The 17862-nt window shown below is 48.4% G+C and overlaps 1 protein-coding gene across 2 annotated transcripts in view; it reads left to right on the plus strand.

Moving 5' to 3' along the window:
- The first annotated feature begins 1543 nt into the window (after positions 1 to 1543).
- The window catches only part of DDX31 (DEAD-box helicase 31), a 57053-nt gene continuing 40734 nt past the window's right edge, over positions 1544 to 17862 (plus strand). For both annotated transcript variants that reach the window (XM_066580172.1, XM_066580173.1), the window contains exons 1-11: positions 1544 to 1679; positions 6110 to 6318; positions 7664 to 7739; positions 11787 to 11830; positions 11923 to 11993; positions 12281 to 12345; positions 14533 to 14577; positions 14701 to 14742; positions 17294 to 17358; positions 17466 to 17585; positions 17692 to 17798. In XM_066580172.1, the coding sequence (XP_066436269.1) occupies positions 1587 to 1679; positions 6110 to 6318; positions 7664 to 7739; positions 11787 to 11830; positions 11923 to 11993; positions 12281 to 12345; positions 14533 to 14577; positions 14701 to 14742; positions 17294 to 17358; positions 17466 to 17585; positions 17692 to 17798 (937 nt within the window). In that variant the 5' untranslated portion in view covers positions 1544 to 1586. The remainder of the gene's footprint in view (positions 1680 to 6109; positions 6319 to 7663; positions 7740 to 11786; positions 11831 to 11922; positions 11994 to 12280; positions 12346 to 14532; positions 14578 to 14700; positions 14743 to 17293; positions 17359 to 17465; positions 17586 to 17691; positions 17799 to 17862) is intronic.

The following is a 17862-nucleotide window of genomic DNA, read 5'->3' on the forward strand; positions in this document are numbered from 1 at the left end:
GCGGCATGTCCTATTTCTGTGTGAGCCTCGCAGACGCCCGTACGAAAACGTCACCGCTGACGCCCGCGGCTCTGCTTTGCGCACATGTCGGCACATAGCAGAGCGGAGGAGACGGCGGAGCAGGTGAGCCGCGGGTCTGCAGGAGGCCTAATGACGATCGCTGAATGGCGGGTTGATCATTCCGCGTAAACACTCCCCGTGTCACAGAGCGGCGCTGATGACCTCAGCGGTGACCTTAGTGCTCGCTGGCCGACTGTCGGCCCATTATGTAGCATCACCTCCGCTCTGCCCGTCGAGTGGCAGTAACGGGGTCCGCGGCCCCCCTGATACATCCTCATAGGACTGACTGGCCGTTCCATGGAGCGTGAAGAATATGGTAGACCCTCTGGTCGTGATCGGACCCCCGTCAGCCACACTGTGGGCACTTTTTGGGGCATTTGCCTTTTTTTAAATGCTACATTGCTCAGGGGATGAAACCGTTTGAGCGATTTTCCCCTCGCAGTAGCTACATTTGGCGCTCCTTACGCGGGCGGATGCAGCTTTGGTCGGTTATATATGCAGCATTTCCATTGGCCAGAGATGTGTATTCACGGTGTATTTGGACCTTCTTGCGTTTTTTTTCTTATGCACTGCATTTTTCACGTGCGCAAAAAAAAATCACCATAGGGATGGCGCGGCGTCCTCTGTACTGCGCATGTGTGTCGGCAGGCACATCCGCAGCAGTGAAAAAGACAGCGGAGAGGTAAGCAGGGGTCACCGGCCGGCGCCGGGTCGAACTCCGCTGTGGGGATCCCCGTGTGCAGGCAAAAACGGCCACCGGAGCAGAAGCGCTCCGAAGGGTAAAGTGCGGCGACTCTTTAAGCGTTCGACAGTCGTGTAAAAGGACCCGGCTTCACACGGACATATTTGCGCACGAAATACGCATAGAACCCATTGATTTCAGTGCGCCACATTTCCATATTTTGCGCACGCATTTCTGTCAAGCATCAAAAAGTAATGGAACGTGCTTTATTTTCCTGCGCACCAAATGTCCGATAGAAGTCAATGCATGATGTCACGCTCGTGCGCCAGAACCCTCAGTGTAGCGCGGAAAACTTGCAACGTACGTTGTCCCTAGCGGCCAGAGCTGGCGATGCCCTCCAACACTCCGGGGGCATGTTTACAGGCGGTCGCTCTTCAAGGTTCGGTCTATTAAAGAAAGTAAAGGAACCATTATAATCGCATCTCGTCTCGCGCTGCATTTGGTTTAGATTGTGAGAATGGTGTAAATATGCCTACAAATATAATGCCAGCAGCAATAGCAGATTGGCAGATCTATAACACTACTGGTCATGGCATTGGCTGGCACGCAAACACATAAAAACCTGTCTCCATCCCCCACATCAATCTCCAGCGGCGGCCATTTTCCTGAAGACCTCCCCTCCTTTACTGCTAACGGTATGTCTACAGAAAAATGGCGGCCGTAGTGAAGACAGGGCGCTGTGTGCGGGTCACAGCAGGCAGTGTGCGGGGCAGCCCTGGTCGGGGGCCTTCCTGCTGCTCCCGTCCCACGTGTGCGCCGGCTCTGGGCTTAGTGCTGGTACGTGATGGGAGATCAGGGGTTAATACTCAATATCTCGGAGGCTCCTAGGAAGTTCTACAAGGGGAACAAGAACGCCCAGCGGCCTGGAGGAGAGAGGGTGAGTGCGCCGCCTATGGCCCGGGGTGATGCCTGCAGCTCTGCCTGTGTCAGTCTACACTGCAGCTCTGGCATTCTATTCTTACCTGCGGTGACATCATAGTCACATGACCACCGCAGGTTGTGTTTTTTTACCCTGCAAGTGTAAGACCTGAAAGTAATTGTGAATGTCCCTAGTCGAGCGCGCGCACGCGGTGCCAGCATTTCTGATAATTGCGTATTGGCTGCGGGTCGCTCGCATCCATAGACCTCTATTGAGGCCGTCCGCGGGGAATCCGCTCTAAAATAGAGCATGCTGGGATTTTTCTTCCGCTCACAGAATACGCAAATCGTATCCGCAAGTGTGAAGGAAAATTTGAAAACGCCCGCGTCTTACGGCATATCCTGCGCGTGGAGAACGATCGCGGATTCCGCAATTACACTCTGTTCGTGCGAGACCACCCTGAGACCGCCCTCACACCACGTCCGGCGTAGCACCGTCTTTTATCTGTACTGCGGACACTTTGGCCATCACACGTGTGCGGCTCACGCATATCATGCGGTTTAGTACGTTCTTTTCCGCGCACCTGTTGACGTTAATGGGCGATCCTTCCTCTTCTTCTTCCTCTTCCTCTTCCCCTTCCCCTTCCCCGCGGGAAAGAGACCCAAATGTCGCAGTGCAAACAGACCCTTCCCAGAGATTAGCGTCCGTATGTCTTGGCACCGGAGCGATTATCCTTCGCGGTGGCGCTGTTCGCTGGAGATTTCCGCCTCCGGTCAGTAAACGGCCCGTAGATTCTTGTCGGCAGGTTTGTAATCCTTTGTACAATAAAGGAATTATCATTGGCCGTTCAGTCGTTGCCGCGAACACTGCGCCATTATTGTTCAGTTACCCACAAGGCACATGAACAGTCGTTCGGCGTGACGGGGCTCCGCCCCTTCCAGGGGTCCTCCAATAACTCTGCAACACAACAGAAGTGATTGCTGTTTCTGTAGGATACCCCGCGGGTTGCACTGGCAGCGCGGCTCCGTTCGCTGCCAACCGGCTCCTTTGTTTACGATGCTAACAGTTCAGTAACATTTCTATTCCACTGTTTCTGGTGGCCTCAGTAGTAATAGTGACCCCCTACAGTGGCCTCAGTAGTAATAGTGACCCCCTACAGTGGCCTCAGTAGTAATAGTGACCCCCTACAGTGGCCTTAGTAGTAATAGTGACCCCCCTACAGTGGCCTTAGTAGTAATAGTGACCCCCTACAGTGGCCTCAGTAGTAATAGTGACCCCCTACAGTGGCCTCAGTAGTAATAGTGACCCCCACAGTGGCCTCAGTAGTAATAGTGACCCCCTACAGTGGCCTCAGTAGTAATAGTGACCCCCACAGCGGCCCCAGTAGTAATAGTGACCCCCTACAGTGGCCCCAGTAGTAATAGTGACCCCCTACAGTGGCCCCAGTAGTAATAGTGACCCCCTACAGTGGCCCCAGTAGTAATAGTGACCCCCTACAGTGGCCCCAGTAGTAATAGTGACCCCCTACAGTGGCCCCAGTAGTAATAGTGACCCCCTACAGTGGCCCCAGTAGTAATAGTGACCCCCTACAGTGGCCCCAGTAGTAATAGTGACCCCCTACAGTGGCCTCAGTAGTAATAGTGACCCCCACAGTGGCCTCAGTAGTAATAGTGACCCCCACAGTGGCCCCAGTAGTAATAGTGACCCCTACAGTGGCCCCAGTAGTAATAGTGACCCCTACAGTGGCCCCAGTAGTAATAGTGACCCCTACAGTGGCCCCAGTAGTAATAGTGACCCCTACAGTGGCCCCAGTAGTAATAGTGACCCCTACAGTGGCCCCAGTAGTAATAGTGACCCCTACCGTGGCCCCAGTAGTAATAGTGACCCCCACAGTGGCCCCAGTAGTAATAGTGACCCCCACAGTGGCCCCAGTAGTAATAGTGACCCCACAGTGGCCTCAGTAGTAATAGTGACCCCCCTACAGTGGCCTCAGTAGTGTCAACTATATTAGGCCCCAGTAGTAACAGTGTCTCCTATATTGGCCCCAGTAGTAATAGTGACCCCCATAATGTCCCCAGTAGTAATAGTGACCCCCATAGTAAGTGTCCCTTATATTGGCTCGAGTAGTAATAGTGACCCCCCCCCCCCCATAGTGTCCCCAGTAATAGTGACCCCCATAGTAACAGTGTCTCCTATATTGGCCCTAGTAGTAAATGACCCCCACAGTGGCCTCAGTAGTAATAGTGACCTCCCGCAGTGGCCTCAGTAGTAATAGTGTGACCCCCCCACAGTGGCATCAGTAGTAATAGTGACCCCCATAGTAAGTGTCCCTTATATTGGCCCGAGTAGTAATAGTGACCCCCCCCAAAGTGGCTCCAATAGTAATAGTGACCCTCATGGTAACAGCGTCCCCTATATTGGCCCTAGTAGTAATAGTGACCCCCATAGTGGCTCCAATAGTAATAGTGACCCCCCTAGTAACAGTGTCCCCCATATTGGCCCGAGTAGTAATAGTGACCCCCCCCCCCCCTAGTGGCCACAGAAGTAATAGTGACCCCCATAGTAAGTGTCCCCTATATTGACCAGAGTAGTAAGTGACCCCCATAGTGGCCCCAGTAGTAATAGGGACCCCCATAGTAACAGTGTCCCCTATATTTGCCCAAGTAGTAATAGTGACCCCCATAGTGGCTCCAGTAGTAATAGTGACCCCCATAGTAACAGTGTCCCCCATATTGGCCCGAGTAGTAATAGTGACCCCCCATAGTGGCCACAGTAGTAATAGTGACCCCCATAGTAAGTGTCCCCCATATTGGCCCCAGTAGTAAGTGTCCCCTATATTGACCCGAGTAGTAATAGTGACCCCCATAGTGGCCCCAGTAGTAATAGTGACCCCCATAGTGATAGTGTCCCCCTATATTAGCCCCAGCAGTAATAGTGTCCCCCTATATTGGCCCCAGTAAAAATAGTGACCCCTATATTGGCTCGAGTAGGAACAGTGTCCCTTATATTGACCCCAGTAGTAATTGTGTCCCCTATGTTGGCCCCAGTTGTAGTGTCCCCCTATATTGGCCCCAGTAGTAATGGTGACCCCCACTGTTGCCCCATTAGTAAGTATCCCCTATAGTAGCCCTAGTAGTAACAGTGACCACCATAGTAGTCCCATGAATGCTGCCCAGCCAGAAGCCAATGGCACCCCTCCCATTGGATCAGTAATGGCGTCATGAGGCGCAGGTTTTATTGCAGAAGGTATATCTGGATACAGAAGGTTATCTTTTCTGTTTACTGGAGAAAGCTTTGGTATAACAGTCAGTATGCGACATCCGCGCCGCTCAGCCATATTGGTATTAAATCAAACTACTAACGACCACTTGTTTGTTTGTATGTGATTCTCATAGCTCCGCCCCCTGACACAGCTGTGTGTGTGTGACATGCATGTAGCACAGCTGTGTGCGTCTGTCATATGCCCATGTACCACAGCTGTGCGTGTGACATGCATGTAGCAGAGCTGTGTGGTGCATTGCCCCACCAAAAACACTGGTACTATAATTTCCTAATAATTACTAGTGTCTAATGAACGACCTGTAAAAACCCAGTTCATTATTACAACTTACTGGTGGATGATCCGCAGCGTTTCCGTGGAAACATACCCTATATGTTACATAAACCTACCCTTATAGTGTACCCGCGGCGCGTAATAGTGATTGCGAAATAGTTGCGCAATCCCTTTTCATTAAGCAGGTCAATGGTGAGCCGACTGGGGTAATTGTAGAGGCAGATTTCCAAAAAATATGCTAAAACAGCAATTGGATGACATTATCCCCATAACGGGAAAACCTTACGCGGCAGAAAAAAACGGATATCCTATAATTCAGCGCACTAAAGTTACTATAAGCTGCTTATCGGTTACAAACGTGTTGCACGGTGTTACGGGACGGCGTCCCCCTACACCGCCAGCTCTGCTGCATTACCAACACCAGCTCTACTTCCCGTCCGCCACGATCCGGCACTATATATCCCACCGTCCTCCCTGTGTTGTTTGTTAAAGGTGATGTCACCACATATCATGTGACCCCCCTGTAGCCAATCAACGGCCACAGCGTCATTGGCCGAACTCTTTGTGCCTGGGATGTGAGCGGGCGCTAACGCTGCAGCGGCCGCATGATATATCTCTAACGACAAGCAGCGGAATGATGGTGGGAAGCTGTAAGTACGGCTGATTTTACTTTATCACACTTGGTGGTCTAGGGGGCGCCGTCCAATGGTCGGAGACCCCCTTATAATAGCTTTCCAGAATGCTGGCGCTCTCTTCTCCCAAGTAAAGTGGCTGATAGCAGGGAACAATTGACTTACTGGCCGGGTGGCAACCTGCCGCTGCCCCTCTGTGGTCTGTTGGGGGCGCCGCTGCTCACCGGCCTCCTAATAATCGGAGTCTCTCCTTCCATCAACAGAAATTTAAAGCTGTAAAGAGAAAGTCTCAAGATGGCGTCGAGGAACCTTCATCTAAGCGTCCGAAAGACGGAGCGGGCAAGAAACCCAAAGCTGTGTCCTCGCCCAAGAAGGTGCAGGCAGGAAGGAGTGAGGAGCGTCCGAAGGGAAGGCCAGCTGTCAAGACGTCTTCCCTCTTCAAGAACAATCCGGAGCGCCCTGACATCGAGAGGTCGGTATCCGTCTGGCCGTGTGAGAGTAGAGAGAGATTGAGCTTTCCTTCAGAAACGGTGCCACTCTTGCCCGCAGGTTGTGTCTGGTATTGCATCTTAGCCCATTCGCTGAGCTGCAGTGTTGCACACATCCTGTGGACGAACTTCGCGCTTTTTCTGTCGAATGCAGCCATCTTTTCTGTTGTCGTACCGCCCCTTTAACGGTTTTGTCACATGACATCACACGATATCAGAAGATAAGGTCGTTTGGCTATCATTAGCTGGGATTCCCGTTAATTCTCAGGGTGCCTATACATCAGAGAGTGATCAGAGACTTGGATGCCCCTTTAACCCCTGCAGCTCTACAATGAGCATATATAATGAAGTGCACCAGTAGGGGGCGCAGTACCAGCTCATAGACCCCTATCATAGATATTGCACTGCTGTAAGGAGTTTAACAGGCTCTGAATGACATAGAAATCCTCTCTCCTGCAGTCTGGTTTGTGTGTCAGTTTATACTGCAGTTCTGGAATTTTATTCTTGGGATACCTCCTAACCTTCCACGGCTTTGACTGACATAAGTCTCCGCCCCCGGGGTATATTCATATCAAGGATTGTTCTGTCCTATTTGTGGACCCAAAAAATCAGTCTGAAATTGGAAAGCGATGGAGTCCGTTCATTTTAGGGTGTTTTCACGCAGACTTTTTTTTTCTCTCAGATGAAAAGTTAAATCTCTTTATGTCCTTTTTTTATGCCTTGCAAATCTATGGCTGCGGTAAAAAAATCGGATTGCTCCTGCATGATGTGAATGCGATCTGATTTTAACACCGGTAACCATGGAAACCATAATTAATAAAAAAGAGAAGTACGATTTTCCCTTGTTTCATCGGGAAAAATGTAAAAATCGCATTCGCATGACACCCGCACGGTCACGCGGGGCGACTATTTTAAGTTCACTGATTAGCAAATAATTGGCGCTGTTTTTCCACTTTATAATCACGGGCCCGTTTACAGTAATGGGTTCTGTTTTCTTTAACTTGCGTGCGAGTATCGGCCTGATGCAGCGTTGGATCCCGCCGTTCTGTGGCGGAGCCGGGTTACCGCCGTCCTTCCATGGACTCTGACCCACACACAGATCTACTCCATTGTGCAGAGTTGCATTCTTTCCTCCTGTTCTGTTTCTGTGTCAGTTTTCACTGTAGTTCTCGCATTCTATTCCTGAATCGGGGTGAACAGGGCTCTGGATGGGATTGTAGGCCAGAGTGACGCTGTGCAGCTCCTGTAGTCTTCGGGGACTGACCAGGGGTAACGCAGTCCTCTCCTCTCCCGATGACTATAACTGCAGTCTTCACTTTCCTCTTACAGATCGGAAGTCAAACAGCTGCAGGAAACCGTCTTCTCCTCCGATTCCTTCTCCGCGCTCCGACTGCACCCGCATCTGGTAAGCAAACGAGGAATACAGACATAGCAGAGCTGAGTTTGTTATCTGCTGTGATGTCGGCAGGACTGCAGGTAAACCATCAGCAGATGAACCCGTTAAAGTCCTGGGTTTTAACCCCTTAGGCTAAATTCACACGGGTGACTGCGATATCGGACAATATCGCGCTCGCCAACATGCGAACTCCCGGTTGATGCGAGACGTTTTTGTGTTAACCCCGCCTCGCACCACTTGGGAGAATTAGTGATCATCACATCGCACTCGCATCTACCTTGAATGTCGTGCGATGCTCAGCCCGCCTCATTGAAAACAATGGGCGCTGCGAGGCGCTCCGAGAGAACGCCCAAAGATAGGACATACACGCCATGATGCAGGGAGCAGACCGCTCGTGTGTATGACTCCACCCAAAAGAAAGGGGTTCGTATCCGTGCATCTCGCAAACCACAAATCTTGTGCGATTTTCTCGGGCGGGTAAAAGCGGCCTAAATGGCGCAGTCTTTTTTGGACCTGGAGGCGCAATGATTTTTGGGGGGGATTTCCATCTTTACATCATCACGGCCGGATGGGGGCTGTTTTTTACTTCCATCTGTAGTTTTTATTGGTACCGGTTTAGGGTTCATATAATGTATTGTGTGTGTGTGTATATATATATATGAAAGGTGGAAGAGAAAAATATGAATTCTGTTTTGTGTTTTTGTTATTTTTAACCCCTTGGTGACGGCCCTATTGCCTTTTTACATCCCGGCTAAATGGGCTTTAATCCCTAGGGCCGTAAAAACATGCTTGCACTAAGGATTAAAGCCACATGGGCTGAGGACGTGACAGCTCCATGCTGCCGGAGGTAGCTGACCACCTGGAGCTCCCATGGGGGGCCGCGGGGAGCGACTCCTGGTCATGCGCTCAGCGGTATCCATTGGATAACGGCGATCGCATCAAAGTAAATGGAAAGGAAAAAATGTCAACGTTTCAGCTCCCCTCATGGATCGGATCCATGAGGGGAGCTAAGAGTACTTTCCTCCGCTCTCCGTGATGTCCTGCGGTGTTCCAGATGTAAAACGTCACATGCATGCGAAGAAGGCCGGGACGCCTGGGAAATGTAAAATCACCCTGCTTCTAGTATGTGTAGCATAGAGCAGGGAGATGTCGCCGGGCACCGCTGTATGTGGTTTTTTTGGGGGGGGGGGGGGGGAGGGTCACATGATCGCTGTTATCCAATGGATAACGGCAATTGTGTAAAAGTTTTAAAAAAAAATGGTCCCTTTATAGGGCCACAGCGGCTATGTTTCTGAACACGGGACAAACGGGGATCCATTTTGGAGAGTAAATCATCATTTTCATGTGCACTATAGAAAAAAAAACGTCTTTCAAAATGACATATTTGCAAAAATGACATTTTATTTTTTTAATGGGGTCACTTGTGGGGGTCTCCATCATCCTGACACCTAAGAGCCTTCGCAATGTTGGCTTGGTGCCGGAAAACAAAGTGTTCCTCAAAATGTTAATAATTAATGTTAAATTTGTACGTCTCCTAAATGGTTAAAAATAAACTACAGTTTTCCAATGTGCGCCCAAAATAGAGTAAACAGATGGAAATAAATATATGTACAGTATGTTTGCACATATTTGAGATATTGCCGTTGAAAATGTGAAAAAATGACTCTTTTTTTTCAAAATTTTCCAGTTTTGGCACTTTTAATAAATATACACAAATTCTATCGGCCTGTTTTTACCACCTAAATGAAGTACAGCATGTGACGAAAAAACATCAGAATCACTGGGATATGCAAAACCTTTACAGAGTTATTCTATGTTAAAGTGGCACATGTCAGATTTCCAGGCGTGTCATGAAGACCGAGGCTATAGCTGCCACTGGGAGGCGGACATTAAGCAGAAAGAGTATTAGCTCCTCCTACTGGCTAGCCAGTTTTAGTCTGGTCCGTAGGAGGCGACCTCTTCAATCAGCCGGTCTTCAGCTGTTATCCTTCTGCATCTGGGACTACCGGGCCGATTCTCTCTGTTACCCCATCGAGGAGGGTGAACAAACTAGTCAGTTGCTGGCCCCACCCTCAGAAGGCTTGGAGGCACGGTCACCGTTAGTTTGACCCTGTCCTGCCAGCTATAGTGGCCCTCCCTATTGAAGCACTCCTTTCCTATCTAAAGACATGTGAGTAGCGATGCGCACGCTGCTGGAGGCGCGGAGACCGGTGGTGGATGGGTAAGTATCCTTTCTCCTATTCGTACCGGCACTGGTGCTACAACCCTTGTGCATTTTCTGCTATTCCGCCTTCCGCCCTTTCCAAAAGAGGGTCTGGGCGTGGGCTACCTGAATGGTCAGGTGCCGGCGCTGTGCATTCTTTTTTAATGCCCTCTTGCTTCTAAGTCGGCCACCTGGACCTTTCTACAGGAAGTTGCCCATGCCGTGCCTCCATAGCGTTCTCCTGTCCCCTCTTGGGACCTCATTTGGTACCAGACTGACAGTCTCATCCCTTCAAGACGTTACCTTTATGGTAGCAATCATGTCCATTCGACGGGTCTCTGAGCTTACGGCTTTATCGGCCAAACCTCCGTTCGCCATCGTCCATCAGGATAAGGTGGTCCCGCATTCTGTACCGTTCTTTCTTCCTATGGTGGTGTTGGCTCGCCACATTAATGAAGCCATCGTTGTGGGAATGCGCTCTCCACTAGTTGGATTTGAGAATAGACTTCTCCCAAACGTCTCTGTGATCCCGGATGGTCCTAGTCGTGCTCTTGTGGCTTCCAGCACCGTCTTATCATGCTGGATCCGGTCAGCAGTGGTGGAGGCTTACCAAGCCGAGGGCAAGGAGCCTCCCTGCTGTATTACTGCACATACGACCCGGCAGTGGGAACTTCTTGGGCGTCTCATAATGGGCTTCCACTCTTCAAGTGTGTAAGGCCGCCACTTGGGTCCTCATACTCACCACCTCCGAGGTCCACCGGGCGCAGACTCGTGCATCAGCAGTTGCCTCTCTTAGTCATTACCTGACCACATGTGTCAATGTATGCTTTCCTGCCCCCGGGGGACTGCTCTGGAATGTCCTGTGGCCCTAGGCTGTGTCCCCCAAAATATAGATTTTACGGTTGTTTTTGGCTCCCTTAATATTTTTTTAACAGCATTTTCCTTGCAGGATAAAAAGTGTGTTTAATTTATTGTGTGGTTCGTTATGGATGTGATGACACCGAACGTGAGCTTTGTTTATTAATCAAAGAGGGGGAAGTGTGCAAAAACAGTTTTTTGGTTGTTTTCTGTTACTACTTTTTTTTTTAACTTACATTTCTTTACGTCCTGTGGGGGACTTGAACCTGTAACCCCGTGATCGCTCTGATAATACACTGTAGTACTTTTGTACTGCAATATATTATTGCTAATAATAGTGATCATAGGCCACGGCAGACCCAGGCGCCATTGTCTGGCGTCAGGTTGCCATGGCAGCCCATTTGCACTCCCCAAGATTACTTAGGGAGCACATGTAAGGGGTTAACAGAGGGGATTAGTGTTCTCCACGATCTCTACTGTTGCAGTAGGACGCCGGCTATCAGTCACAGCCGGCTCCCTCTGCGGATGGCACAGGCTCAGCTCCGCTTCTGAGCCAGCACCATCCATTATCCCATAAGTGTCTGCTCAATGAAGGTCCAATGTCTGGGACCCCACCGATGACGTGAAGGGGGGTGCGTGTCCCCTTGTATGACTGCAGCAGTGACTGAGCATGTGCGCTGATGCTCCACTGACTTTAATAGCTGCAGTACCACACACAACCCTTTGGATAAGGGTGGCGCTGTGTTTGGAAGAAAGCAGCCATGTTGTCAGGTGCAGCCAAAGCACACATACTTTGACCAATGGCTACATGATTCTGCCGGTGATGCTACCTTATTCTCCGCCAGCTTGTGCCACTGCATACGGGGGTGGATTTCCATTGCTACAGCCTAAATGACAAGTTCAGCTCTGCTACATCTGCATCGTTAGGACATTCTATATTACTTACCTGTTCCCTCCCATCTTCCCATAATCCTCTGTTTCTCGTTTTCCTTCAGGTAGCGACTCTCACAAGCGTCTTGGAGGTGAGCAGGATGACCAGGTCGGTCCTCGTTATATTAGGATGCAGTAAGCTCCCTGTTGTCGCACCTGCCGGATTATCAGATGGTGAATGTCATTTATTCTTTACTGCAGTGTCCAGAAAATGACGATCCCAGCGCTCCTGTCTGGAAGAGACGCCATGGTCCGCTCCCAGACGGGATCTGGTAAGTTTGGAATGGGGTCTGCACCCTGGTGCTCCCCCACCCCCCGTTATGGTAGCAGCACCCCTTCGTTCAGGTCTACCAAGACTGGTTATAGAGTACAGGGGCCGTGGGACCCCAATCTTGTGTTTAGGGGGGCTATCTAGATGGCTCACCAGACGTCTTCCATCCACTTGTGCCACGTCCTTTTGCTGCGCTGCACCTAGCTAGAGGGGCACGACATGATATTAGTTCCTGTCCCATGACTTTTGGCATGTCTGTATATGATTCCTTCTGCTTTTTCTGTGCAGGTAAAACATTGGCTTATGGTGTCCCTCTAGTGCAAGAACTGCAAGGAGTCCTCCCGAAAATCCAGGTATCATTAACCCCTTAAGGACATGGCCTATTTTGGGCTTAAGGACGCAACGATTTTTGGGGGGTTTTCATCTCCATTTTTCAAAAGCCATAACTTTTTTTTACTTTTCCGTCGCCGCGGCCGTATGAGGGCTCGTGTTTTGCGTGGCGAGCTGTAGTTTTTATTGGTGCCATTTTGGGGTACATTGACTACATTGTAAAACTTTTATTTTTTTTTTTATTTTATGATTGTAGGGAGAGAAAACACAAATTCTGCCGTAGATTTGTGTTTTTTTACAGTGTTAATTATGCAGCATAAATGACACAATACACTTTTTCTGCGGGTCGATGCAATTACAACAATACCAAAATTCTTTTTCTTTTTTTCACTTTTCCGCAATAAAAACCCTCTTTTGGGGGGAAATTGTTTTTGTAAATCGCTGCATTTAAAGTCCCATAACTTTCTTATTCTTCTGTGGACGGAGCTCTGGGAGGGCGTGTCTTTTGTGCAATGAGCTGTAGTTTTTATTAGTACAGTTTTGGGGTACATCTGGATTTTTTGCTTACTTTTCTTGCTTTTTTTTGGGAGGCAAAATGAAAAAGATAAGCATTTTGCCTCAGTTTGTTTCTTTACGCTTTTTGCTGTGCAGGTGAAAAAGTGTGTTCAGTTTGTTGTGCGAGTCGTTACGGATACGACGATACCAAATATGTGGGATTTTAATTTTTTTTAAAAACTGTGTTTAACTGAAAATAAGAATTTTTAAATTTTTTTTTTTGCTCCAAAAAAGGCACTAGGTCTTATTTTGGGGGTATATCTTATTATACTTAGCAGGCTCGGTCCTGGTACCTCCCCGGTGTGTTCCACAGTCCTTGGCCGTTAACACAACATCACTTTTTGGTTATGGGATTCGTAAATCCCGCCTCCAGAAAGCGATGGCTGTGATTGGCTGACCAACAGTCAAAGAACCAATCAATGCAGTGCTGGATGAACCAATGCAATGGCTGTGATTGGTTTATCCAGCGCTGCATTGATTGGTTCTTTGACCGCTGCTGAGCCAATTAACAGCCATTGCATTGTAGAGGCGGGATCGGGGAATTGGCTGATCTGCAGCCAATCACAGCCATCGCATTGGTTCATTCAGCGCTGCATTAATAGGCTGAGCAGTGGTCAAAGAACCAATTACATCCATTGCTTCTTGGAGGTGGGATTTATCAATCCCGCAACAGGAAATTATGTTGTACGAGTGGCTGAGGACTGCAGGAACTGCACCGAACCTCTGGAGAGCAGCGGGAGGGACCTGGACCGAGGCTGCTAGGTAATATATTCTTTTTTTTTAAATGTAGTGTAACTAGGGCTTATTTTGGGGTAGGGCTTAAATTTCATGCCTCCCTGAAAATTAGGCAAGGGCTTATTTTCAGGGTAAGTCTTATTTTCGAGGAAACAGGGTAATAGGGGGAAAGCACTAAAAAGGAGGGATTTTTTTAGATATTTTTTTTATTTTGACGCGTTTTTAATTTTTTTACACTATTTGTGTCCCTGTGGGGGACTTGCACTATAGCACTTATGATCGCTATGATAAAGCATTACAGAACTTCAGTCCTGCAATGCCTTATCACTTGTTATCGCAATCATAGGCACTGGCAATGCAGAACGCCTGTATCTGGCGTCCTGTTGCCATGGCAACCCGTCTAGCTCTCCACGATTACATTGCGAGAGTCCGATGACGTCACAGAGGGAGTGCACGCCCTCTGTGAACCCTTAACATGCTGCGATCTACATTGATCGCGGCACCTAAAGAGTTAACAGCAGGGGTCGCTATCCCAATCGGCTGCCGGATAGCACGGGATCTCTTCTGACCTTGCGCTATCCTCACGACTTAACTGTACGTCCTGTTGCGCTAAGTACCACCCTACGAGGACGTACAGTTACACCCTGTGGGGTTAAGGGGTTAAAGGCATTGAAAGCCTATTCAAAGTAATGTCAGTTGCTCCTCAGCAGCATGCAGGCTTAGTGATGTTGCAGGGGAGCAATTACACCTCTTTGTTCAGCTGCAGCACCTACAACCTGAGCATGCTGGGAGTTGTAGTGTCACGGCAGGTGGACCGCTGTCAGCCGGAGGCCACTGCCTGCTCTTCTGTTAGTCCGCTCTCTGATCAGTCTTGGTGTTTCCATAGATGCCTAACAGATTTAACATTGTGTTCCCAACAGCGGAGTGATGGTCCCTACGCCCTGGTTTTGGTGCCAACAAGAGAGGTAAGAAACTTTGATGTATTAATGCTTGGAGAGATGCATTCTGGGTACTATCATGATGACCTAATAACGTAATACTGCGCATCTATTGTATAACGGATTCTCTTCTGTCCTTCCTCCCCACAGTTGGCTCTGCAAAGCTTCACCATCATTCAAAAGCTGCTGAAGGTCAGAATGTTAGGAGGCTCATATATTCACATCATGCAAAGTCTACTACAGTGACCTGTGCTGTACAATACTCTGCTTAGAACTACTTATCCTGTACTGATCCTGGGTTCCATCCTGTATTATACTCCAGAGCTGCACTCACTATTCTGCTGGTGGAGTCACTGTGTACATACATTACTTATCCTGTACTGATCCTGAGTTACATCCTGTATTATACCCCAGAGCTGCACTCACTATTCTGCTGGTGGAGTCACTGTGTACATACATTACTTATCCTGCACTGATCCTGAGTTACATCCTGTATTATACCCCAGAGCTGCACTCACTATTCTACTGGTGGAGTCACTGTGTACATACATTACTTATCCTGTACTGATCCTGGGTTCCATCCTGTATTATACTCCAGAGCTGCACTCACTATTCTGCTGGTGGAGTCACTGTGTACATACATTACTTATCCTGTACTGATCCTGAGTTACATCCTGTATTATACTTCAGAGCTGCACTCACTATTCTGCTGGTGGAGTCACTGTGTATATACATTACTTATCCTGTACTGCTCCTGAGTTCCATCCTGTATTATACTCCAGAGCTGCACTCACTATTCTGCTGGTGGAGTCACTGTGTACATACATTACTTATCCTGTACTGATCCTGGGTTCAATCCTGTATTATACTCCAGAGCTGCACTCACTATTCTGCTGGTGGAGTCACTGTGTACATACATTACTTATCCTGTACTGATCCTGAGTTACATCCTGTATTATACCCCAGAGCTGCACTCACTATTCTGCTGGTGGAGTCACTGTGTACATACATTACTTATCCTGCACTGATCCTGAGTTACATCCTGTATTATACCCCAGAGCTGCACTCACTATTCTACTGGTGGAGTCACTGTGTACATACATTACTTATCCTGTACTGATCCTGGGTTCCATCCTGTATTATACTCCAGAGCTGCACTCACTATTCTGCTGGTGGAGTCACTGTGTACATACATTACTTATCCTGTACTGATCCTGAGTTACATCCTGTATTATACCCCAGAGCTGCACTCACTATTCTGCTGGTGGAGTCACTGTGTACATACATTACTTATCCTGTACTGCTCCTGGGTTCCATCCTGTATTATACTCCAGAGCTGCACTCACTATTCTGCTGGTGGAGTCACTGTGTACATACATTACTTATCCTGTACTGATCCTGAGTTACATCCTGTATTATACTTCAGAGCTGCACTCACTATTCTGCTGGTGGAGTCACTGTGTATATACATTACTTATCCTGTACTGCTCCTGAGTTCCATCCTGTATTATACTCCAGAGCTGCACTCACTATTCTACTGGTGGAGTCACTGTGTACATACATTACTTATCCTGTACTGATCCTGGGTTCAATCCTGTATTATACTCCAGAGCTGCACTCACTATTCTGCTGGTGGAGTCACTGTGTACATACATTACTTATCCTGTACTGATCCTGAGTTACATCCTGTATTATACTTCAGAGCTGCACTCACTATTCTGCTGGTGGAGTCACTGTGTATATACATTACTTATCCTGTACTGCTCCTGAGTTCCATCCTGTATTATACTCCAGAGCTGCACTCACTATTCTACTGGTGGAGTCACTGTGTACATACATTACTTATCCTGTACTGATCCTGGGTTCAATCCTGTATTATACTCCAGAGCTGCACTCACTATTCTGCTGGTGGAGTCACTGTGTACATACATTACTTATCCTGTACTGATCCTGAGTTACATCCTGTATTATACCCCAGAGCTGCACTCACTATTCTGCTGGTGGAGTCACTGTGTACATACATTACTTATCCTGCACTGATCCTGAGTTACATCCTGTATTATACCCCAGAGCTGCACTCACTATTCTGCTGGTGGAGTCACTGTGTACATACATTACTTATCCTGTACTGATCCTGAGTTACATCCATATTATACTCCAGAGCTGCACTCACTATACTGCTGGTGGAGTCACTGTGTACATACATTACTTATCCTGTACTGCTCCTGAGTTACATCCTGTATTATACTTCAGAGCTGCACTCACTATTCTGCTGGTGGAGTCACTGTGTATATACATTACTTATCCTGTACTGCTTCTGAGTTCCATCCTGTATTATACTCCAGAGCTGCACTCACTATTCTGCTGGTGGAGTCACTGTGTACATACATTACTTATCCTGTACTGATCCTGAGTTACATCCTGTATTATACTCCAGAGCTGCACTCACTATTCTGCTGGTGGAGTCACTGTGTACATACATTACTTATCCTGTACTGATCCTGAGTTACATCCTGTATTATACTCCAGAGCTGCACTCACTATTCTGCTGGTGGAGTCACTGTCTACATACATTACTTATCGTGTACTGACCCTGAGTTACATCCTGTATTATACTCCAGAGCTGCACTCACTATTCTGCTGGTGGAGTCACTGCTTACATACATTGCTTAGCAGGAAGTATAGCAGACTACTATGTAGGTGTACCTTAATCATGAACGTTTGTTCTTTGCCTGGTTTTCAGCCCTTCACCTGGATTGTGCCCGGAGTTTTGATGGGTGGTGAGAAGAGAAAGTCCGAAAAGGCCAGGTAATTTGATTGGGTTGTTTTGGGGTCTTAATTTTGCTTGACAGGTTGGCCTCTAGGTGGCGCTGTATGTAAGCCGCACTGCTTTTTGTTTTGTCTCCTCTGTAAAGGTTACGGAAGGGCATTAATATCCTGATCGCTACTCCGGGGCGGCTGGTCGATCACATCAAGTCCACTAAGAATATCCACTTCTCTCACATGCGGTGGCTCATCATGGACGAGGCGGACAGGTGAGCGGTCCTGGAAATGATGCTTCCCTTCCCCTGCAGGCGCAGACATTAGATGTAGGCGGTCCGGCTCTGGGATGTTCCTCATTGATGGTCTGTATGGTTTTAGGATTCTGGATCTGGGATTTGAGAAGGATATCACAACCGTCCTGAACGCCGTGAACACGCAGAGCGAGCAGCGGCAGAACGTGTTACTGTCAGCAACGCTGAGCCAAGGTGAGAAGTACAGACCGCACAGAGCACTACAACCCCCATCAGGTTATGTTCTGTGTGATACTGT

The sequence above is a fragment of the Eleutherodactylus coqui genome, chromosome 10 (genome assembly GCF_035609145.1).
Source record: "Eleutherodactylus coqui strain aEleCoq1 chromosome 10, aEleCoq1.hap1, whole genome shotgun sequence".
Classification (NCBI taxonomy): Eukaryota; Metazoa; Chordata; class Amphibia; order Anura; family Eleutherodactylidae; genus Eleutherodactylus; species Eleutherodactylus coqui.